At 38.3% G+C, this 24,720-nt stretch overlaps 2 protein-coding genes across 9 annotated transcripts; both read left to right on the forward strand.

Moving 5' to 3' along the window:
• The first annotated feature begins 1,775 nt into the window (after positions 1-1,775).
• Positions 1,776-16,166, forward strand: LOC103720475 (putative pentatricopeptide repeat-containing protein At3g01580). The gene is made up of 3 exons (XM_017846010.1): positions 1,776-3,918; positions 4,179-4,297; positions 16,038-16,166. The coding sequence occupies exons 1-3, from the start codon at positions 1,776-1,778 to the stop codon at positions 16,164-16,166; spliced, it is 2,391 nt and encodes a 796-aa protein (XP_017701499.1).
• On the forward strand, positions 10,534-24,635 carry LOC103720464. Of its 8 annotated transcripts, none has more exons than XM_008810172.4 (3): positions 10,548-10,691; positions 14,459-14,593; positions 21,108-24,635. In XM_008810172.4, the coding sequence occupies exon 3, from the start codon at positions 21,236-21,238 to the stop codon at positions 24,302-24,304; it is 3,069 nt and encodes a 1,022-aa protein (XP_008808394.1). In that variant the 5' UTR covers positions 10,548-10,691; positions 14,459-14,593; positions 21,108-21,235; the 3' UTR covers positions 24,305-24,635. The 8 variants fall into 8 exon arrangements, with proteins under 8 accessions (XP_008808395.1, XP_008808394.1, XP_017701501.1 ...); XM_017846012.3 differs by having other exon boundaries at positions 10,551-10,687; XM_026809757.2 differs by having other exon boundaries at positions 10,556-10,651.
• Positions 24,636-24,720: the final 85 nt, after the last annotated feature.

The following is a 24,720-nucleotide window of genomic DNA, read 5'->3' on the forward strand; positions in this document are numbered from 1 at the left end:
GGCATTTCAATGTTTCTGTTATACGAGCATGAAGATGATTTTTACGATGTTTGTATAAAATAATCAAAGTGCAATCTGATGATATGTATCTTTAATGCTTGCCGATTAATATAAGAAAGAAATTTTTACGCCAAAAAGATTTTTCTTGCCCTGAAGATCTCGTCGGGCTAATAAGATCTCCTGACATCTAAACCTCTTTTATAATGCCAAATAGTGAGCACATAATAATTATAATTACTATATGCAGCAAGAAAATAAAATTTAATGATTAGTCTCTATACAATTTATTATTATCTCTGTAATTATTAATTTCAGATTTTATGTTTCTATATCGTGACTACAAAATCTTTATGATTGCTATGTAAAACTTAGAAAATAAAATTCAATGAAAAGCCCCTATATAGTTTACTAGTTTCATAAATGTTCAAAATATTTCTTACTACCCTTTAATGATTACTGCTTCATTCTAAGGTCCTATATAAAATATAAAAAATGAAATTCAATGGCAGGTTCCTCTATAGTTTCTTGTATAGAGGTACTGATTTTGTGTTTGAATAAAGCAACCACATCGTCATTTTGTGGTCGTAGTATAAAATAAAGAAAATGAAATTTGGTGGCAGGTCTCTCTTTTGTATTCATTCATCATAGTATGATCAAAATTTTATAAAATTTAACAATAGGTCTGTCTATGGTGTACTCATTATATGAAAACCTAATTTTTTTATTTCTGACCACAAAAAATACTCTACTTACCATAAAAATCAAGGTAAATAAAATCTGTTTGCAGGCTCCATTGCAATTCATTTATTATGATGAACCTAAATTTCATATTCCATATTTTCACTGCAGTCATTATGATCATAGTGAAATAACGAAAAAATAATTTGAAGTATAGCCTTCATTATGCTTCATTCATCATAGTAAAATTCAAGTTTTATGTTTCCATATAATGATAGCAGAATTCTTTTGTGGTCAATATATGAATCATAGAAGATAAATTTTATAACAAGTCAACTTGAGATTATTGATTATATAAAGACTCAAGACTTTTTGCTTCCATATAATGACCATAGACTATTAATCTGATTATTCTATTAAGTAATGGAAGTGAACTTTGATCCACGGTGTTCATTGACTACAATGAAGTCTATGTTTCAAGTTTTCATGCACTGATGAATAAATCATTCTATACCCACCATAAGGAACATATAAAATAAAGAATAACAAAATCTCTTTATATTTTATTAATTATATTAAATTTAAATATCATAATTTTGAAGAACGGCCGCACAATCATTCTCCTCCATAGGTTTAATCGCCTTAAATCCCTTAAACCGACCCATTGGTAATTCTAAGCAAATTGCCCTTTGCATGCATGCATCTTTCTACCCATCTTATGCCTACATCTCTTTTCAGAACGCACCTCACAAATCTAGAGCTGATTATGGGCTGGGCCTATATAAAATTTGATATTTTTCGTGTCCAAGTCCGGCCCAATCAGCTTTACTTGCAGCTCACCCATATGTGCTACTAACATGTGGCTTCGAGGAAGGGAAACCCATGCTTTCTTAGAGAAAATTCACTAAATTTAGACTCAAGCCTGGCACCTCAACAAGATTCATGCATGATACGAGGAGAAACTCGAAAGATGTCATAATAGAGATACAAAAAGGGCCGTAAGCAGGTGGGACAAGGGCATCACGTTGGTAAGGGGCCCAAATCCAAACCAAATCCATGTCATGTGTGGGAATAAGCATGGTATAAGAATAATTTAGATGGAGAATCTAGTCTCGTTAAATGACAAGAAGCTGGAACTTGGTGCGTTGGACCTTCTTGATGGTAAGAAACCTTCTTCAATGCTCCACTGGTTCAAACACAATATTCTATGCAGCTCACGGCCCAAAAGGCCTGTGATAGCCTCCTTCCATCCATACCCGTTTCTCCTCCACCTCACAAACACCTTCTCTTCCTGCCATTCCGGCGACCCCTTCATCCACCTCCGGTCCTTTCAGAGGACCCATGCTCTCCTCCTCGCCTCCGGCCGGAAACCAGACCTGGCCTTCGCCTCCAAACTCATCCACTGGTACTGCAGAGCGGGGAAGACCAATGTTGCAAGAAAACTGTTTGATGAAATGCCTGAGAAGAATGTTGTTTCCTTCTCGACGATGATTTATGGGTATGCAAGCAACGGATTCTTTGCTGAGTCTCTTCAACTATTTTCTCACATGCAGGAGTTGGGCATTTGTGCAAATTCTTTCACAATCGTTGGAGTGCTGGTTAGCTCGGCAGGCTTGGGGGTTTCAAAAATTGGAGAGTTTGTTCATGGAAGGATAGTTAAAAGTGGTTTAGAAGCCAATCCTTTTGTAAGGACAGCTTTGTTAGATTGCTATGCTAAATGTAGAAGTCCAATGAAGTCCTACATTTTGCTTCAGGAAATGGTCGAGCCGAGTATAGTTTCCTGCAATGCGATGATTGCTGGACTTGTGCATAATGATCTGTATGAAGAAGCGCTATTGCTCTTTAAACAACTCTGGCAATTTGGTTTGGTACCCAATTCTCTGACCATGGTGAGTGTTATTCAGAGTTGTATTGGTTACGGCTCGTTTCGACTATGTGAGAGCATGCATGGTTATGTTGTTAAGGTTGGCATGGATTTAGATGTTGCAGTGATGAATTCAGTGTTTGATATGTATTTGAGTTTTGGAAACTTAGAGGTTGCTAAAGCTTTCTTTGGAAAGATGGCTGTCATGGATGTCATTACTTGGACAAACATGATGAACTTTCTGTTGGAGGTTGAATGTGCAACTGAAGCTCTAAATCTGTTTATTCAAATGAGAGTTGAGGGCGTTGATCCTGACATGGTCGCCATGCTTAATGTGATCACAGCATGTGCACGTTTGGGAGATTTAAATAGGGGAAGGTCAGTTCATAACCAAATTGTTATCCGTGGATATGGGCTGGAGCTCCCTGTCAAGAATTCTCTGATCACAATGTATTCCAAGTGTGGGGATATGGAGTCTGCTAGGATGTTATTTGATCGTATAGAGAACAAGAGCTTGGTATCATGGACTGCAATCATCTCGGGTTATGTCCAGAATGGGCAACCAATCGAAGGGCTGCAATTTCTCAGCAAAATGAGAAAAGAGGATAATTTAAAGCTCGATTCAGTAACAATAGTCCATTTGCTGATGGCTTGCAGTGAGCTATCTAGTTTCGAGCTATCTAAGCAGTTCCATTCATACAGTTTAAAATCGGGCTTGTTTCAATGCCAGCCAGTTCAGAATAGTTTGGTGGCAGTATATGGAAAATGTGGTTATGTAGAACTAGGGCGCAGAGTATTTGATGAGATGTTTTCTCGGGATACGGTCTCGTGGAATGCAATGATATCATCCTGTGGGATTAATGGCAATGGAGAAGCAGCACTTGTTCTCTTTCATGACATGGAGAAGAGCAGTGAAGTGCCGGATAGTGTTACGTATCTAAATGTGTTGACTGCCTGTAGCCACTCCGGTTTGGTGGATGATGGCTTGATCATTTTTGCAAGGATGGTCAGGGAGAAGAAAATTGATCCAAGAGGAGAGCATTGTGGTTGTGTGGTGGACATGCTTGCACGTGCCGGTCGCTTGGCAGATGCGAAGAACTTAGTGAGCTTAATGTCAGAGGAAGTTAGTCCAAATGTTTGGAAGGCTTTGCTGGGAGGGTCTCATCTCCATAATGATGTCAAGCTTGTAGAAACTGCTGCAGAGAAGGTGTTTCAGATGGCTTCAAAGGATTCTGGGCATGTAGTGCTTCTTTCTAATGCTTATGCATCAGTTGGGAATTTTGGGGAAGTTGAAACTTTGAGATCAAATCTTGGAAAGATGGGATTAACGAAAAACACTGGGTTCAGCTTGGTTGATTCTATGCCAAGTGATACGGGTTAGAAAACATGAAGTCTCTTGAAACTTATTTTCTTGGTGTTCAGATAATTGGCATTGCTAAAAGCGTAAGAAGGTGTCTTATTGGAAGAGTTTCTGCTATGCAGATTGGAGAATATGGAGGAAAGGAAAAAAAAACTGATGCAGCGACTTTATTGAAGAGTTTCTTCTATTAAAATTGGAGAGCATGGAGGAAAGCGAGAAAGAAGAGGGGAGACCTATTACTCTTTTAAGGGTAAAACATCAAAAACAACTGTCCAGGTTTGCCATCGAACATGGCGGAAGTAGAAGTTGCGAGCCTTGCAAGTGGAGGAAAGCGAGAAAGAAGAGGGGAGACCTATTACTCTTTTAAGGGTGAAACACCAAAAACAACTATCCAGGTTTGCCATCGAACATGGCGGAAGTAGAAGTTGCGAGCCTTTGCATTTGGCAATTGGAGGAAGTTGTGTGATGTTGGATAAGGAAGTTGATGTAGGGATAGAAGATTAAACATGAGCATTACTCTTGATTACAAAAAGTACTGATTGTATTAAAATTCTATGATAAATGGATAGCAAATGCACAATATATGAGCATACAAATTTGAGATAGCAACTGCTCCTATGAGTTATCCTTGTTAAAGTGTCTCTTCAAATCCATCTTGTAACTAGCTGGTGAAGTTTTGTGCTAGAATTCACTTGATTGGCCCTCCAGGCTCTTCAAATGTTTCCATGCATTCTCATCTCTGATTATATACCCCTCTGTTGCTTCATTTGAAAAACAGCACACCAGCCAAAAGTGGGAGAGTACTTATCAAGTCCTCCAAGGTCATGTACTGGACCTTTCTACTCTATCCCGGCTAGGTTGCAGCTAGGGTTAGGTCATTGGTTTTTTAGTTGATAAAAAGGTTGAATAAGCTTGACTAAAATCATGATGATTACATGCACCATGCATGCAACATTCCAATGAAGTAAGCTGCTTCTAAAAAGTCAGATGTGGGCAACATGAGTGATGTCCGCCACCCTTCACAAGAAATCAGCCCAGAGGCCCATATTCTTTCTTGCAAGGCCCAATTCTACACTTGAAGCGTCTTGTTGAGGGTATCTAAGACTACTTTTTTCCCCACATTTTTTTGGGATGTGTTTGAGTTGGTGGGGGTGCATAAAAACCAGCAGGGGTTTTAGGCTCTATCATGAATACAATATGTGCAATATCAATATAATATAACATTATATATAAAATATTATATTAATGCTAAATTGATATACCATTTTTTTTTTGCTAGGCTGTAGGGTATTTTTGTTCACAAATTTCTGCCCAAGCTCACTGCCTTGTGGTGATCTTGAAAACCATCCTCAATGACATGTTTAAAAGCCGTGATTTAAGACTAGGAGTGATTTGGGATCGTTACCACGTAAAATTACTAGGGTACTACCAAATGCGGTGATCTCATCATCTCCACCCATATTATCCTTGATCTTAGGATCATCACCCTATACCAAAAGCCCTCAAAGAAAGATGCAAAGTGCATCATTCTTGATACAAGAACAGTGTAAGTGCATCGATGAGTGTCTACATGAGTAATTGTTTCATGGAAATTGATATTTACTTTCGCCTCACTAATGTATAAGACTTGTTGATAACTATTTAGGATTTGCTTGGTATTGCTTTTGTTTTTTGTTTTCACTTTCAAAAATCTAACAAAGATATTGCCATGTTTACCCTACAATCTCCCCGAAATGATTGTAAATCCAGTTTTTGAGTGTCAAACGTAGCAGGTAAGTGATTTATTAGGTACTAAACACTAACTTTACCCCTGGAAGTTTAAAAAATCATGAGTTGAACAAGTTTTGAGAAGTTTTTATGGGGGAGTGAACAAAACGAATGAGACCAATTAACATATACGATGAGTTTCTTTTGCTTTTTGAAGTTATTTGTAAAATCTTTGGAGTTTTTGAAAGTAATGATTTGTTTTCTTGAAAAAGACTGTAACAAAAGTATGGAATATTATGTGCAAATGCAATCAAGGAATAACAGAAGTTATGTGCAAATGCAATCTTCCAGAACAATAACCATATGGTATTTAACTAATTTGTAGAGCAACAAAAATGCTTGTATATGCCTTAGCTAATAATATTAATTACTTCGTTACTTGATGAAACCCCTATATATGGATCAAATCTTTATGTAATATAGCAAACTAAAACCGTTTAATCTTCAAAGATGAACTAGACTACTTAGATTCCCAGTTAATTGATGACGAAATGAATACTATGAAGTCATTATACTAGTGCCTCTTGCACAAAAGTCCTGGCATTGTCTCTGCTCGTAAAGAGTATGGCACAAGTATGTTTGAGAAGCACGTTAGATGGTGATTACTATGAGGGTTGTCTCGCTTAAAGTTACTGAAATATGATACATTTTGACTATTGGATCATATAAGAAAACCCTAGGGAACATATATTGGTTTAAGCACGAAATGGATCAATCCAAGTTCTATGCCGTTGAAGTCTTACATACATCACGAGACCACAAAAGAAAGGCTACATGCACTACTTTGATCCTAAAATAGATTGATGTAAAGTATATACCATCAAAGTCTTACATACATCATCAAACAACAGAAAAAAGGGTGCATCGTACTACTTTAATCCTAAAATAGATCAAGCTAATGTATATGCCATCAACATCTAACGTACACCAAGAAAAAATGGGTACATGTGAAACTGGCTTGCAACAATAAATAGATGTTATTATAAGCTGTCATGCTCTCATGGTCATGGAGATTATAATATCCCAGATTGGTTGACCACTCCGATATGTTGCATACCAAGTCCAAATCGGTCTTCCATTCTTTTTTGTTAAGTTAACCCTTGTTTAGGCCACCAACCTTCATACTTACCTACTCATAAATAATATATTTCTAGCAGAGCAAGACACCTCTTGAATGCAAAAGGGATGAGATCCTGTCCATGTAAAGGAGACTTATGCCATTGAGGAAGCCTTTTTCCCCAGTTCCACACCCTTTTTCTCCACGCATGTTGTATGCGCCAGTTGCCATCAGACTTTAGACACACCTGCTGTTCAAAATTAGGCTGTCACTCTCTGCAACCAAAAAGCCTTGCCTTGGAGTCACACCATACATTGTATTGAGACAATCCTTCAGACCACCCACAGTCTCTTTAACATGAGCATATCCCTGCTCCTGTTCCGGTTTGGACCAAAGTAAGACTGCGGGTTGGGTGGAATCCATGTTCTGGTAACAGTTATCATCATTTCAGTGGGTGACTGGTATCAAGCTATTTCAAAGGAGCAACTTAATTTTGAGTCCTTTGTTTGGCTTCCATTTATGATGAGTTCTTGGTCAAGTTTTAACTAGGAATAATTTTACTCAAATTAGTGACTTAAAAGAGGGTTGAAATGTTTCGATATCTTAACTGACTTGTAAAACCCAGGCAACTAAAACATCAAGTGGTGCTGAAAAAAAAAGTGATTATGATATATATGGTGACCAATAAAAAACCGAAAGATAGAACACTTGAAATCAGGTCCTTTGTTGATGAGTAGTGGTTACATAGCAACTTTGTATTTAGACCCATACAATTATGCTGGTTTTGGCTCGCTTTACATGCAAAAGTATAAGCAGATCCCAACATAAAATGGAGATCAAAACTAAGGGGTTCAATGTAAAATGACAATTAAACCATGGTGCAGATCTTACTTCTCCACAAGATTGTTGAGATGAGAACAAAATATCCTCGCTTGTTTGTTAGTGTCAATTGGTTGCTATCTCAAAAAATTATCAATTCATGTTGGTTTGACAATAATCATTGAATTTTCTACTACATGATTCATATTAGTGTGGAATTCATGTTAACAATCTCGATCGAGTTGAAAATTGTGACTTAAATACCAATCAACGTGGATGAATTGGTATACTATGAGAATTTCAAGTGCGTTAGGTTAGGTTCGAGTCTAGATTCAACCTGAGTTGGCTACCGGATTTAGATCCCGAACCAAACCCATCATCTTGGGTTTGGTTTCGGTCAAGGAGGCCAGATCTAGGTTCTTTCGACTAATTTCTGCTCGGCTAGACCATTCGGGTTGGCTATAGTTATTTAATACTCATACTAACATAGTCAAATGGTAGATACAATTGGAGAACCCATAACAGACGAGTGGATCTCAAATTGGAGCATGGGGTGTGGTTCAAGCTGGTCAAGTATGTTGTAGGTCCCAATTGAATTGACCTTATGCAACCTTACAAGCTACCCAACCTGACTTCAATCAGAACCCAAACCTAGAAACTTTCAACCACTGTCTAATGGAGCTTTGAAATTTTGACAGTGTGTTCAATTACTAGCTATGTCCAGCCAGGACAATCACTTAGAACAAAGTGGTACTCAGTTGCAAATCCCTTCGCAAATATACTTTGAACTCATGCATTGTGTTATCAAGGAACCAACGTAATATTCTCAAAATGTTAATCTATTTGGATAAACAGGGAAAATATTGAATGATTTCACTTTTAAAGTTGTCTTTTTGATCAATAAAAAAAAAAAAACTTTAAAGTTATTAATGTACATTAAAGTGAAGGCGATCAAAATTTATATAACAGGCCAAGAGAGGCCCGGCCCAGCCCAAGAGCCATGGCATCGTAGCCCGTAGGCATGCAAGTGCAGTCCGTTGGACAACGGCAGTTGGACGCAAGCCCGGCAGTCCACAACGGTATGATAGGCCCGGACACACCTTAATGGGCCCAGTACGGGGAAAGCGACGGGACGGAACCCCCTCCGTTTCTATTGAACTCGGGGGGACACAACGGAGCGGGCCCCACCGACACGAATTGACGGCCGACCGAATGGCGTACCCCACCCTCTCATTCTGAACGCCGGATCCGATGTGACGCTCCCTCGCCAATCGTTTTCCCGCATGCCGACGGCCCCTCCATCCCTTCACGTCCCGGAGGAAATATATTACTATTACTCTCGTCCGCTGGCACATCGAAACAGACTATAAATCCCCAAATGCCACTTGCTGTGGAGCCCAAAAGTCATGGTCGACAGTGACTAAATATTCTACAGTGACTAAAAGTCTAGATTTTTTTCCCAAATGATAAACATTCAGATTTTTTTTCAATCAAAGTATACATTGGTGTTGCTAGAATTTAAGGCCACATAAGCTCGGCTACATTCCGAGGTAAAGATAAGGTCGACTTTATTTTAAGATAAAAAAACTTTAATTTGAAAGATGATGTCCACGTGGTTAGTTGTATTTTCAGCATGTGAATCCAACTTGAAACAAAATGTTTTTACTATAGATTTTTCGACGGAGGACCATTTTAATTAAGTTATAGAAAAATAGTGAGGGTCCTCACGAGTCGGGATTATGAAGGCGGGTATGGCGTACCAGTTGGTTACGAGTAGAGAGAAAGAGTTTTTAGAAAGAGAGTAGGACAGGAAGAATGAGTTATTTAAAGATTTCTTGATTTTCCATACATAAAGAATGAGGTTGGTATCTGTCACCGAAATAGATGTATAATAACTGTATAGTAATGATTCATCATATAATAACGGTAGAGCAATAGCTTCTCGTGTTGTGAAAATGATGATTATCCATATTGTGTAAATGATGATTATGACGTTAATCATGTAATTATGGCTGAGTTGACGTAATTGCGAGACGGCAACCGAGGTGCTTTAATTGTTTTGTGATGATGATATAGACCAAAATCGAGATAAGTCACCGAGGATAGAAACTACAATTGCTTAGGTAAACAAATATTCTCCGCATCATATATATATATATATATATATATATATATATATATATATATATATAATTTTTAATAAATATATATTAAATGATTCAGATTTAGGATACGTAAATATCCAAAAATCTCTAAACTGTATTTAAGAAAAAAATAAATTAAAAATCTTTTACAAGACAATAATTAAATTGACCTTTACCCAAAATTAACTAGGCAACGAGAATGTTCGGTAATTTTTGGAGTTTGTGCTGTGAAATTAAAAAAAATAAAACCCAAGCTGAGTGCAAATGGAGCTTTGGATTGGTAACAGAATTGGGCCGCCAAGTAGCTTTCAGTGCTAAGAAGAAAAGAAAATTAAAAAACTTGAGGGGACCGGAACAAAACCGCCCGCTTTTTGGAGTTCAGTCTGCTGTCTCACCAGGACAGCGGACAGCTATTCTTGCATGAAAGAAGCGTAGTTCCCACGTTTCGTTTTCTTGTTTGTTGGCGTGAAATTTTCCTGTTTAGGATTGACAGCTGTCGGAAGGGCGGTCCTTTTCTCCAAAAGCGCTGGCTGGAGTCAGCTCGCCTGCGTCAGAGCCCCCGGACCGGCTGCAGCCGGTCAGAGACCGGACGGTCCTGTCTTCGGGCTCCGTGCTGCAATACTGTCACGCGACGTCTGGCCGCGCTGCACGTGCTTCTTGGTGGGCCCCGCAGTTGGAATAAAGTTATTTGTTATTAAAATTAAGATGGCGGAATGAGAGGAAGGAATGGTACAGAGAAGAGGAGAGACAAAGGGAGCGAAAGAAATCGCGCTCAGAGCCAGAGCGGGCGTTTAGAAAGCGAGGGTTTCGAGGAGGAGGCGAAGGAGAGGAACGGGCGAAGAAGGCGCGAGGGAGGGAGGGAGGGAGGGAGGGAGGGAGAGAAGAGGGCAGTGGTCAAAGCCGGAGCTCCTCTGGCAGCGACGCTTAGGGTTCCGGCAGTGTGGCGGCCATAACCCTCTTCTGTAACGCCCCCTACATTCCTCCTTATCGAATTACTCGTAGGTCTCTGCTTTTTTTCCTGCGTTTGATCTCCGGATTTGGTTCGCCTGCTTTTCTTGCTTTCGCTTCTTGGAATGGTCGGGCATTTTTTGTGATTTTTGTGGGATCTGATGGTTTCGGTTCGTGCCATTGGCGGTGGGTGGAGGACGTAGGATTGGATTTCGATCTTTCTCCCTCCGATGCGTCTATCTTTGTTTCCTTTTTCGATTTTTTAGGTCGATTTTTTCTTGTTTTTATGGCTTTTCATCCTAGATGGAGGTTTTTGTCAAAAACAACTTGTTTTGCTATGTGCTGTTTGCCTTTGAATGGGGTTTTCTCGTGATCGGATGAAGTGTGGGTCTATGATTCGAATTTCTTCTGCAGTTTTTTGTGGTTTCCAGAGATGCTGTTTATATCTGCTTTGCTCTCGTTTGCTTTGATTCTGCGGTAGATGGTTTTATCTTGAAATGTTGAAGTGATAGATTTTTAAATGTAGGATCAGGTTGAATTTTATTTATTTAGAATTTTTTAAGCTTTTCCACTGTAGCTGAGAGATGTGATCTTGGTCTGATTGGTTTTGATTTTGTGGTAGTTGAATTTATCGTCATATATTTGCACTGTATGTTTGAATGTAGGAGCACATTGAATTTTGACGTCTTTCAAGAGTTTCAGTGATGATGTTTGATGCCTACTTTGGTTACGGTGCATTTGATTTTCTGTTGGATGGTTTTTCTTGAAATGTTGGAGTCCTAGATTTTTTAGATCTAGGATCCGATTGAATTTTAATGTCTCTGGGAATTTTATCTTCCCTTAATTGTTCCATCAACTGTCGATCATCTCCCGAAGATGAGGCAAAGGAACTTACCATGACACATGTCCTGAAATCCAAGTTTTGGTTCCAGACTATTTGTCGTATTGTCTGGGCAATGTTCGATAATCAATCATTGTGAATTTGTCTGAATGCGGATTTGTGAAATTTCTCGTTTTAGCTATGTCAAATGATTTAATTATAAGTCAATAGTGAATGAAGTCTTTAAGAATGATTAGGTTTTTGCTCGGTATTCAGTCATTGATGCCTTTGTAAGTGCAATGTGGCTAAGCTGATCTTGATCATTTGGTGTCATTATAGCTTGGCACACTTATTGATTACTGGTTGCTATTGAAATATCTAGGTTTATTGGCTAGTAGTAAAGAGAGTATAATCCCTTATTGTCCTAGGCACAGCTTATCATTGCTTGGTCGTTAATTTGATAGAGTAGGTTGAGATGCCTAATAATTGTTCAGTTTGGGTTGCACTATGATCATTATGTCATGTACATGTTAGGTCACTTACCTTTTTCTCTTTTTTATTTGTACTGACTTCTGTTTTTCTTTAATTAATTAGAGTATACCGTGTCGAAGTGTATTCTTAAGTGTTTTTGGATATAGTTTTCATTAATGCTGATGCTCATTATTGTCTCAGGCTTTCTTATTTCCTGTTACTAAGTTCATTTTATACAAATTTCAATGCCAATGGTGCTGCTTTTCATTTTCACACCTCGCAATTCTCTTGTAATAATTGATTAAACCTGAGGACTATAGGTGCGTAATTTGACTCTTTATTATTGACATGAAGAATTTCAACGAGATAATTAACCTCAGCTGTCACATCTCATGGTTCACGCCATATTGGAAATCCTGTGCAGAGCATGGGCAGTCCCTTTCTTGGGTTATTTGTCTAGCGTCTTTCACCTTCACACCTCCCACCTGTCTTCTTTCTTGCAGGAACATAACTAGAATATTAGGCTAAAAGAGCTGGCCAATTTTTTGGACTAAAAAGATAAAACTAAAAACTTGTTAGCTAGTTTGATCATTTTGTAACTAATTTTAGCAGATAATATGTTGGTCAGAACTGAAGTTGAACTTCATGGTCTTTGTTAACCATTATGGTTGCATTGAGGTAACACTTAGAATTTCTTTTTCTGTCGTTAGTTTTTTTTCAAGAATACTGAAAATGAAAGGACATGTCCTGAAAAAGTAAATTTACTGTTGCCTATTTAAGAAGACTGGATTATAGTCTGGCACATGATTACATTGAAGCTTGTAGTGACAGTGGATATAGCTCTAGGTCAGAGTGAGTCGAACAGTGATTCCAATAGGTAAAAGATGTCCTCATGTTTTTCTGTATTCCATGTTTGGTTACTTTCAATTGCCAATATATTATTGGGGTCTGGATTTTAATTTAGAAGATGGAATATCAACAAATTGATGCTTCCAGTGGAGAAACAACAGAAATACTGAATCTAAACACAATCTGCAATATAATATTACACCTGAATTTAGAGGCACTGGGGAGGGATCTAGTTATCTAATGCCAATGATGTTATCTTAGACCAATAAACAACGATGAATGCTGAAATGAGAAACTATTTTTACTTTTCTATAATGTAAAAGAAAAGGATGCTTATGTGAAATGGAGATATTTAAATTCATGGCTACAAGTCCGGCAGGTTAGTGACATATGATCACTGAAGACCAGAATGAGTGACAGAGAGCTAAAAGGGCAACAATGGACTGCTAAAGATGTGCCAATAGTATTTACGGCACTATAATTCTATGGAATGTTATTTACTATGTTTGGCAAGCACTTTGTAGTATGGGAAAACTTCAAGTTAGATGGGAGCAATTGCAAGCTGTTATTCTTAGGACTGTACTGTAAGATATGTTTTATGAACATACTAAGTCGATGAAAGACATTGTCCTCCATGAGCAAGTTGGGGGGGGGGAGCTAGGTAGTGTTTTTGTTCAGTTTTTCTTTTTCTGAGAGGCATTCTTCCATTTTTTTGTAAATCTTTACTTTATGTGAAGTTGCATCAGTTATTAAGAATGGCGTGTGTGCATATAATGAAATGTTCTCATCCTTTACATGCTTATATAATTGAAAAGTGGGTTAGTGACAACATAGTTAGCGTCGCATGCGTTGATAGTTAAATATGATGACTTGGTCTGTGCCTTATATTAGTCCTCATGAATGTAGTCCTGGTTGGGGAACAATACATACAATTAGGGAAGTCACGTGTACTTACAAGTAACATATGCTTACCTTGTATATTGGAGTTAATTATCTTCAGCATTCTAAATATTGGATGGAGTTTGCAATAAACTGACTACAAAATCCTGATTTGTTGTGTATGCGGTGGCAAAATTGGCCCATTTCATTGTTTTTGTCTGTTCACTAGCATCTGATTCTGAGGTCAGGTCATAATTGCAACACTATTTTGAGTGAGAATTTGGTTTGTTGCCAAGTATCTTTAGATTTTTTAATTGATCTGAATGTACCACAATTTTACACAATAGTATTTTGACGTATATTGAGGGCCATGTTGTCTTTGTAACTACTTGGCTTGTACATCTGTCGTGGAGGGCTACTACATCTGTATGCCCATGTAAATGGGACCAACCTATGTTCCATATGAAGCACACAATACCCTCATTTAAATTTCTTTGCCACTGGCTCACAATGGGATGGGAGGGAGAGATAAAATGCATAGGTGATTTTTATTAGCATGTGCAGATTTAGCACCACATATCTTGCAGAGAGTTTGTTGTGCATATGCCAATGATAATCTTTTTCTTTGAGAAAGGAAATAAGAATTAAGGAAAGTGCATAATTCTTTTTGTTGTGCTTGGATTACGTTCTTGGTATTACCAAGGTCCTACTTCTGTTGATAGGCATAGTGTACATTAATTATTCATATTTTAAGTAAGCATGTTTGTACACATTTAATCTGATGCTTTAATTTAATATCCAGGGTGATAGTATTTATTCTTTCGGTGACACCTGGGGGTGATCTCTGCTACAAGACTGTTGGCATTTAATGACAGGAGAATGGAGAATAATATAAATTCTGCAGAAATTGCAGAAGAAAAACCATACTAAATATCAGGTTTTTGCTCAGTTATCCTTGCATCATTTTTTTTTAGGGGGGGGATTATATTGGAAATCTCAAAGTACACCGTACTGGACGATACAGGGCATGCTGTACCGTACTAGTTCGGAACCGGTATTTGGTACATCAAAAAAAATTCATACTGTACCGTACCGACACTGTGCTAGTGTGGCAGCGGTATAGGGTCTGGTACCGAGACAGCGAACCTTGAAAAATCTATTAGCTAAATATATGAGAATTTTCTTTGTCCTTTCTTACAGAACTTTATCAAGTTATAGAATGTCTGCAACTTGCATGTTAACCTGACATGTTATCTAGAATCCACAGTATACTGTCAAGATGTGATGTGAGCTATTATTGTTTGCTCGTAATTACAATTTTTTTATAAATTTCTGGTGCATCATTGAGGAATTTATCAGAACATATCGCACATAAATTCTGATTGATCAATGAAATGGGAACTCTGTATCAAAAAAAAAAAAAGAATTGGGAACTTGCCCCATCCATTCTTTCACTTAAAATATTGATCCACATGTTTAGATTTGTGTTAATCAAATAATAAACTAAAGATAGCAGTTCCTTTCCAAAGAAAAGTGGAAAGTGTATTTATTAAATTGCTCACATGTTTGGATTGGTGATAACTAAATCTTCAAAATTAGAAATGAGTTACTCCCTTTATCAAAGAAAAATGCGTAACTAAATTTAAAAGAAGAAAATTAGCTGGTTAGACTCTGTTTGCATAGTTTTAATGGTCTCTTCTAATTCTCCAGTTTCTACGGAAAAGAAGTTGGAGTCATTGTATGAAGTTTCATTTTATGTTTGTCTGACATGTTTGTTCTATCTCCTAGAATCCTGCTTTTGAGATATTATCTCATGATTTTTTTTCAATAATCAATCATTTATATTGTGAATATTAAGATGCTTTATTTGCTTTCATCAAATCATCAAAATTCAAATTCTCAACCATTTATGTCCTGGAAGTTGTCTCATATGTCGGCAGCATGCCTTTTTGACTTTTAGTTAATTTTTTTGGTGTGTTGACACAATTACTAAGTTTTTTCCAATATAAAACTTCATAAAGACACTAATAACTTTATTATTGTCTTATATGTCAAGAAATGCTTTCTCAACTGGGGTGCTTTGTAGGGAAAAGCCGTACAACAAGAGGGGCAAACTCACTAAACTCCAATTTGAAAAATTAGGAGACTTTAGCTTAATTATATCACCATCAAAATCACTTTTGGGGCTTGCACATCTCCCTCCAGAGTCATCACCAATACCATCATCACCACCAAATTGACATCACCAGTAGTATAATCATGACTACTTGCAGTAGCTGTTGCTCTTAACATCACCACTGGTATCATTGTGGTTACCTTTGTTATTGCCATGTTACCATGGCTGTTTCTACCATTACTATTATGACCTTTATGTGTGCTAGGAATCATGCCACACCATTGTTCGTATTGTTGCTGCATCTATCATTGCTATCATTGTTCGAGCCATCACCTTTTATCATTTTAGTATTCTTGTTGATGTTATTGCTGCCACAATTATTGCCTTTTTATAGTGAGCACCATTATTATCAATACTGTCTCCATTCTTTTTTTAGACTGTTATCATGACTGTCACTGACGAAATTAAAAAAAACTCTCTCACCTCATTTTATTTATTTTCTTTTATTTTCTTTCAAAATTTTCCTCCGTTTCTCCCTAACCAAAAATACCTTTGAAATTGAACTTTCTATTAGGCTATCACCCCTTAGCTTTGATATTTTGAAGTAGTGCTCATGTTTTCACTAGTCTCCATTTTTTTCAAACCCAGACTGTTGATCGAACCAGAAAAGTGACCGGGTCACAGGTCGCTGGTTCAACCATTGGATCTATTGGAATAAAACCATGGCATCATAATGATATAATAAATATATTGATCATTAATAATATTTATTTGAAAGATAGATTAAAATAATGAACATATACAGAAAATAGAAAACAAATCACATATACAGAAAATAGAAAACAAATCAAAATTTATCAGTGTTTTTTTTAATTAGCACTTCCTATTATCACTGTGAACTTAATTTTATCCTCATAGTTTATTTATAATGTTAACTATGCTTGAGGTCAATTATTTATAGAAAACCATATTAATGAAGCTTAATCTACATGCAAGATAATTGTGAATCAAATATGAAAGAAATCTAAAAAGATTATGAAATTTCGATGAGCAGAGAACCTTAACTGAATTAATTTAAGTGATATAGATTCTGATTCATTTGCATTAAATTGGGTTTTCTTCTGATCTTCCATAGATTGAAAATTTGGGGACTTGTCCATAGTAAACACACTTGATTAGCGTCACTGATTCATTGATTTAAGTAACTAAATATGAGAAAGGGGAAAGAGAGGAAATGGAAGTTACTGTTTAGAAAATACAGTGTGAGATGGTGAGAGAGAGAGGGACGGAGAGATTGAGGGAGAGAGGCTGTTAATTTTGAACTTCAAAAAGTTTTTATCTTGATATTTCATATCCAATTTCTTAGATAAATTAAAGCTCTTATTAACTTTTTTTTTGGGGGGGCGGGTCATTTTGTGTTCTTTTGGATGAGTACAGTCTGGAATTAAATACTTTTTCACTATTATTTTCTGGTGCATTAACTTGAGTTGAAAAATTTATCTATGGAGTGGATAAGCAAAGCAATTGCTGCAGGATGAACCTCAAAGAATGAGGACTTTCTGTCCAATGATTGGTGGTGCATGTGACTGTGCAACATCCACCACCAGCCTTCCTCTTATGCAATTGTGGCCTCCCATGTGATGCGGACTGAACAGACAACCTTGATTTTATGGGAGAGGCAGATGGTGAATTACGCATGCTAGCATGCACTGCCACTTGTTAAACAGCATTGGTTGAAAGAATGAGGATTGACTGTGGTTTAGGATAAGGCTGAATTTGTAGGTTGAAAAAACTGATTCAGGCTTGGGTTTCGATTATAATTGTGTTGAGGTTAGAGTTTAATGAGGAATTGATAATGGAAAAAGTTGAACCTAGGCATTTTGTGGTTTGAGGATTACTATCATATTGTCTTGTAGTGTAAAAGTTGGAATTTTCTTCAAAGTGAAATAGCAGTGTTGATTTTGAAGGGAAAGAAGTAAAAGTTGACTGGGATAGGGTTTTAAAGATTCAATATAAGGGCATAAAAAGGAAAGTTTGATGCAGAAATCAACTTGGGCAATGGACTAAAGTATAAAAAAGGGTAATGAATAGACAGTTCTTAGTGGTCTCACATCAACAGGAATCCTAGGCCTCATTCCTAGGGTTTGAAGTACATCACTGTTGGCATAACACCATTGGACAGAAGAAGACATTTCTTCAATCCTTCATTTTCTAGTAACCACCAACTACTAAAAGATTGAATGCGAAGAGCTATTTATAATCTTATAAGGCCATTATTTACATAAAGAAAATAACAAGAAAAAATACCAAATAAAAGCTATTTCGGGCTCCTCATCACTTAAGGTGATTGGTCACTATAATTTATTATATTAGGCTGTCGGCTGCTTCTGGACCCAGTAGTGGCTGATCCTTTTTATTTTTCCAAGGCATAACAAGCCTTCTGTAGGCCCCACATCCAACAAGAGTCTTGCTTTCCTTCTATGCTGGCTGACACCCCTTTTTCCTCTTTATCTTTGACCTGTTTCAAGATTACAGTTCTCTTGTTGATTTGTTTCCGTCACTGGACTTGTGCATGACTGCTGACCATCCAGATCTCTCTTGATTCTTTTGCCAAAACTCCTACTGTCTTTTCTTATCAAAACAAAGGAAAATACTTTGAGACACTTATTAATGCACATGAAAAATCCTCAACCCTACTATGCAGGCTTGGAAACTCATTATACAATCAACCAGTTTATCACACCATTTTTCATAAGTTACATTAATCCCCTCATGCCACAGCGGCAGAAGGAACTTTTGATGTGTGCAAAATGGGTACCCCTACATTACTTCATAGCAAATTCTTCTTTGACCATATGAGTGCAAAAAACCTTGCCACCTAGTGGCACGTGGGACCCAAATAAAGATGGGTCCACTTCCGGAAGCCTTTCTTCTATCAGGTATATGAGTTTTATTGTGTTATTGATCTTTTGCTCCTTTTCAAAATGCCTCCTAGGCATACTAGGAAACTCTCAATTAGCCATTCATGGCAATCAAGGAAATTGATCTTATGTCCTTCTATTCCCATGTTAGTAGCTGTCTCAAAGGACCTAATATACTATAAGGACCGAACTATGTCTTGTCATATATTTTAAATTAACTGTGATGAATCCGACATAGCCGCAAAAATGCATGAATATTTTTAGGGCAATCATGCTTATATCTGCTTAACCAAAATCTTCGTCTGAATCCTTAAAAGTTGTACTCTCACAGTTGTTTAATAAGACATGCAAATGTGGCTCAAGAGTTTCATGGTTAGTGATAATGAAATATGCTTCCTTATCAGTATCTTAAAAAGGTGGCTGCAATATGGCAGCGGTCAAGAGACCACATAGCGCGATAGGTATGCATGCCACATATATGGGCTCATATATTGGTTGGTATTTTTAAATATGTAAAACAAATAAAATTCCTTAAACATATAAAAAACAATAACAATAAGTAATGTTTTCTTGGATAAATAATAGCAATATTAATAACAATAACAACTCAAAGTTAATGCTTACTACTAAGTACTTAATGCCTCATAGTTGTAATGTAATTAACATATTAAAAATATTAGTAGCCATATCAGGCTCGCTGGAACCCAAATCCAGCCTAAGCATCGATTTGACCCAGCCCCATCTGTGCAGACCCATCTAAGGGTAGGATGCATGTAGAATGCTAATCTGGCTGTGTATCTAGTCGCATAATGTAAGCTGTCCACATACGCTGGCACATAGTGCTAAGTAGGCCACCTTTGGAACCTCAGATGTGGTTTGATCACTTATAGTGACGGCATACAGGCAATGTGGTGCAGTTAGGGACCACATCCACATGTGCAGCCATAATGCAGCCTCATGCTCCAAATTTTAATCACCTTATATCCACTTTTGCCCATTCGTCACAAATATTACCAGTTCAGTCCATTATATTCATCTAGGTAAAGCTTATTAGCTGATGCATAGGCAATGCTTATCTAATAAAACACTTATGTAAACCCTAGGACTTGGATTTAAGTAATAGATAACAAGGAAATTGGGTGCTGGAGTCTCTATGGTCAGGATGAAAGATGATGTAGCTGTTTTTGGGAGCTTTTACCATCCAATGTTTTCGTACATACACATTCCTACACCCACTGAATACTTGTAATTCAGGCACCTTTCTAACTACTGGATGTGGATTCACTTAGTACTTTAATAGTATAAGCTATGATTGTTTGGTTTTTCTCCCTTTTTCTCGTTTTCAGTATCATTTGATTATTTTCCTAACATGTCAGCTGGTCGACTTAAGTTTCTGTCCTTCCTGACGACCCATTTGTGGTTGTTTGCTTTCAGTCACTCATGGCTGAGTCCTGCTTCCACCACATTTAACTACCCTCACCCATTTTGTTTCCATTAGCTATAAGTGTGGTGTAGTTGCAGAGAGTGAAAGTGGGTGGTGTGGGATAGTTGTTGCAAACTAGGAGTGGAGGCCGCAGTGCCATGGATATTTTGATGTGATAAGTGGAGGATGGTAATGTTGATAATCATGTACTAGAGCCAGGTGGAGTGGGGTTAAAGGTGACATTTTTCATGATGTGGCACTCCTTCTGTAGGCTGGTGACAAGAGGTTGGAAAAAATGTTGCAAACTCCAGAAAGCCTAGGACAAGTCCCATCAAGGGCCGATTCCAGTCCAAAAATCCAGGCCCAAAGTGGCCTTTGTTCGATCATATTTTCTGCTACAGGTTACCCATATAAGATTCCCATTTAGCTCTGTTTCCATTTTGATTAGCCTGAAGTTTGGGTGGTGCTTATCTCGTGGATTGTTTTTTATTTTGTAGGTTAGATCTTTAGAAATCTTATTATTAATGATCTTGCTTTGCTGGCATGTAATTTGAGTCCCTTAAGGAGACTACTTTAAGTAAAATAGACTGGCCAATTAATAAATCTAGCATGATCCTGAGTTGTGTGTATGCTACTTTGAAGTTTTTGTGAGAAGAGAGAAGGGGCATAACTTTTTTCTGAAAATGCTCTGGGGCACCGGGTGGTCACATGGAAAGTTCTTTCTGCCCACTTCGTGCTTCGTAGCAACTCATGATTCAAGCAGACCCCCAATCCCTTACTGTAAATTGATGTGCATCACACCAATCCCTTTCTGCCATGTAGCAGGAGGATCTTCTTGAGTGATATGATTCTTTTTTCCTACACTTATTGCATCCTGTGACCTTGCTGTTGATATACTTTGTTGATTTCTTTGAAAATTAAAATGGCTTATGGCTTATTATCTTTTTTTTTTATGACTATTCAACTGACCAAGCTATGTTATACGTTGCAGAGAAGGAACTACGTGAGCTTGACCACGTATTCTTATGCTCCTTTTACAACTAGACTATGGGAATATCAGCATGTTGCAAGGACTGCATGATTGAATCTTCCAGCTATTTATCTGTTTCTTGAACCAAAATGACACTTGAAGATTTTTTCACTCTTACTGAGATGAAGGATGGGCTTTCAAATCTTGCGAGAGTTGAAGAGCTAATTTCTATGCTTCAAAAGCTAAAAGATTGCATTGCAAACAATGCTGGTGATGCAGCAAGACAATGGTCAACTGCTGTAAGCACCTTAGCAGCCACAGGAAGCAAGGGATGTCTTGATCATTTTGTTCAGTTAAATGGGCTGAGTTTTCTAAATCAGTGGCTTCAGGAAGCTCAGAAGTGCAGTATCGATGCCAATGACGGTGTTCTGAAAGAATTGATAATTAAACTGTTAGCATTGCTTGAAAAGCTTCCAATCAACAATGAAAAGTCAAATGCTTCTGGGGTTGGAATTACTGTTGAACAGCTCCTTGGTCACAATGACCTTAAAATCAAGGAAAGAGCAAAAATTCTGTATAATAAGTGGAAGCATGCAGAAAATACTGAGGGGAGTTGCAGTGATTCTGAGAAAGGCGAAAGAAGTCATATTGAACAACCTAAACCTTCAGATAGTGCACAGATTATTGAAGAGGGCACGCCCTCTATATATCCTGTTCTTGATATTTCTGCATCCGAAGGAGGAACTGATGAAGGGAGTTGTAAAGTAGAATCAGCAGGGACTGAATCCCACCAATCAGATGTTACCAGATGCTCAGCCAGTTTACAGAAACCTGATTCTGCTATCAGTGAGAGAACTTATGTTCAAAATCAAACTGTGCCTGCAACCTCTTCAACCTCTGCTGATGCAAATGTGACTTTAGGAGATGCCAATTCATCGGGGTCATCACTTGTTTCAAACTCTTGTCAGGAGACATTATCTGCTACGGAAGAGTCTTCTGTTTGTCCTGCTGCAGGATTGCCCTCCTCTGGCACATGCAGTTCACAATTTGCTAGGGGAGGAGGAGATCAACCCAATGTATCAGTGTCAAAGGATGCTTCTGCTGCAGCTGGTGTTAAAGAGATGGAGGTGAATACAGTGGAAGAGAACCTATCTGAATCTGGTCAGATGGAAATATGCAATGTTCCACCATCTTCCAGTTTATCTGCTTCTGCATCTGAAGTGATTGCTGCAGCAGAACCCACTGTATTTTGCAATTTAGATTCTAGTAGGAATGAAGCTCATCCATCAGAGACGGTGGGACCTGAGCCAAAGACTGGGGGTGGTGCCTGCAGGATGCCAAATTGTTTGGGCAAACAGGTTGCACATGTCACAAAGGGTTTTCAAGATCTATATGGTAAATCATGCATAATTGGAAAGCTAGATGGTTCTGTTAATTCTCAACAGAGGGAGGAAGATGTCGAAAGTGATGGTGGCATTAAAAATCTTGGCAGCGAGGTTGATTTGAAGGTAAGCAAAGGTGTGGTGTTCCCCTGTCATTCTTCCAAAGCAAAGGAGACCAAAGCAACTGGGATTCCCAACCAAAAGTCAGATTTGGGCCTTGAATATGAGATCGATGCATTAGAAGTTGCAAGGCAAGTTGCTATAGAAGTGGAACGGGAAGTTGTTGACTATAGAGAACCTTTTAGCAGCTCTCCTGAGGTCAACTCTGGAGAGATGATGGGTGCCCATAGCCCTGATATTGAAGAAGGAAAGCAGGATCAATCAGTGATCAGTAAAGCAAATGGAAATAAATCACCATCTCGTGAAAAAGATCATTCTGGTGATGCCTCTTCTCCTAAGGAAGATGGTTCAGGAATCACGGAGAATATTATTAGCACTGATCCTGAAAAACCTGAGCAAGATTTAGAAACAAGTAAGTTGAATTTCCCTGTCCAAGAACCAGTGGGCAAGTTGGGTGGGAATAGATGCATCTTTGATCTGAATGCAAATATTTGTGCTGGGGAATCTGATTGCTTAATGAAGCCCATCCATGGGGTGCCAGTCAATGTGTCTGCACCTATAGCTGTTGTTGCTGCTCCAAAAGGGGCTCCAGGATTGCCAGTTACTCCTCTCCACTTTGGAGGTGAGCTGGGATGGAAGGGCTCTGCTGCCACAAGTGCTTTTCGGCCAGCATCCCCTCGAAGAACTCCAGATAGTGAAAAGACACATTCAAGCCCGAAACAGAAACCAAACTTCCTTGGGATTGATCTGAACGTGGCTGAAAGTGAGGATGATGCGGTTATTGAACCATTATCTGTGAAACAATTACCTGCTTCCTCTGGCTTGCCTTCTGGGGATTCTTCTATGGAAGTCAGTTCGGGACGAGCAGAAAGGCTGATGTTGGATCTTAACCGCCTTGGGGATGAGGATGCACCAGCCAATTTATCCTCCAATTTGAAGATCCATCCCCAGAGTGGGGATCGGAGCTTCTCTTCTCCATCATCATCATCTTCAAGACAGACTTCCATGAGAGACATTGACTTGAATGATCACCCATCTTTTGTTGATGTTGGTGGTTCACGCAACTTTGATAATCCATCTTGCAAGGCCTGTGGCACATCTGGAGGATCAAAACTAAATGAACCTGTTATTACAATCATGGGTGCAAGAGTCCCTGTTGAAAGGAAGGATTATGTCAACCAAGTTCAGCATGCCTTTCTGGGGGCCGGACTGAATATGAAGTCTGCAATGGCTGCTAGACCGGTGCTGCCTTACTCTCACATGCCACCGCCTGCTTATGGGTATAATGGACTTGGGACAGGGCCAACCATGTCTTTTCCTCCAGCATACTATGGACCTGGGAACATTCCTTACATGGTGGATTCTAAAGGAGTTCCTGTAACACATGTTATGGAACCAGGACTGAATGGTGCACCATCAGCAAGGCCGCCTTTTCTTATGAGTGTACCTAATGCACCTGCAAGTTCAAATTCGTATGGGATTTTCCAACCTGGTCTGGATTTGAATTCTGGGATGCTGTCAGTAGAGGGTGGGGGCAGGGGAGGTGGAAGTTTTAAGCAATTCATTTGGCAAGGGCAGAATGGTTTGATCGAAGAACAAATGAGGACTTCATCACAGCCTTCTAGTTCAGGAATGACACCGAAACGGAAGCAGCCAGACTCTGGGTGGGAGCCACCTCATGCTTATGGTTACAAACAGGTGACATCATGGCAATAGCTTTTTTCCCCTCTTAAATTTTCATCTCTAGGCAGCTTGGTCATAGGACTTGCCTTCATTGGTCCTTGAAGGTGGTGGGCCAATTCAACCATGTGAGAAAGATAAAAAAAAATTTAATAATGCTGGTTATAGATGTTTGATGGAATTGAAAAATGTAGGTTCAGTTGTTTACATGCCTGTTCTTTGTTGTTGATTGATTATAGAGGCAATTTCAGCTGGTGGAAGCTGAATTCATGTATATCTTATAAATATTCTAACATAGTGAAGGGAGTCGTTGACTTTTTTGGAATTTGGTTATTATTGGTGTATATGATATTAAATTTTTTTGCCATCTTGAGTCATGCTTAGTATTTCACTTTCATCAAGCGACTGAATCAATTATTGAAAGTATTCTTGCAAGAGAGAGCCGTCGGAGG

Source organism: Phoenix dactylifera, unplaced genomic scaffold (assembly GCF_009389715.1).
Source record: "Phoenix dactylifera cultivar Barhee BC4 unplaced genomic scaffold, palm_55x_up_171113_PBpolish2nd_filt_p 000298F, whole genome shotgun sequence".
In the NCBI taxonomy this organism is placed as follows: Eukaryota; Viridiplantae; Streptophyta; class Magnoliopsida; order Arecales; family Arecaceae; genus Phoenix; species Phoenix dactylifera.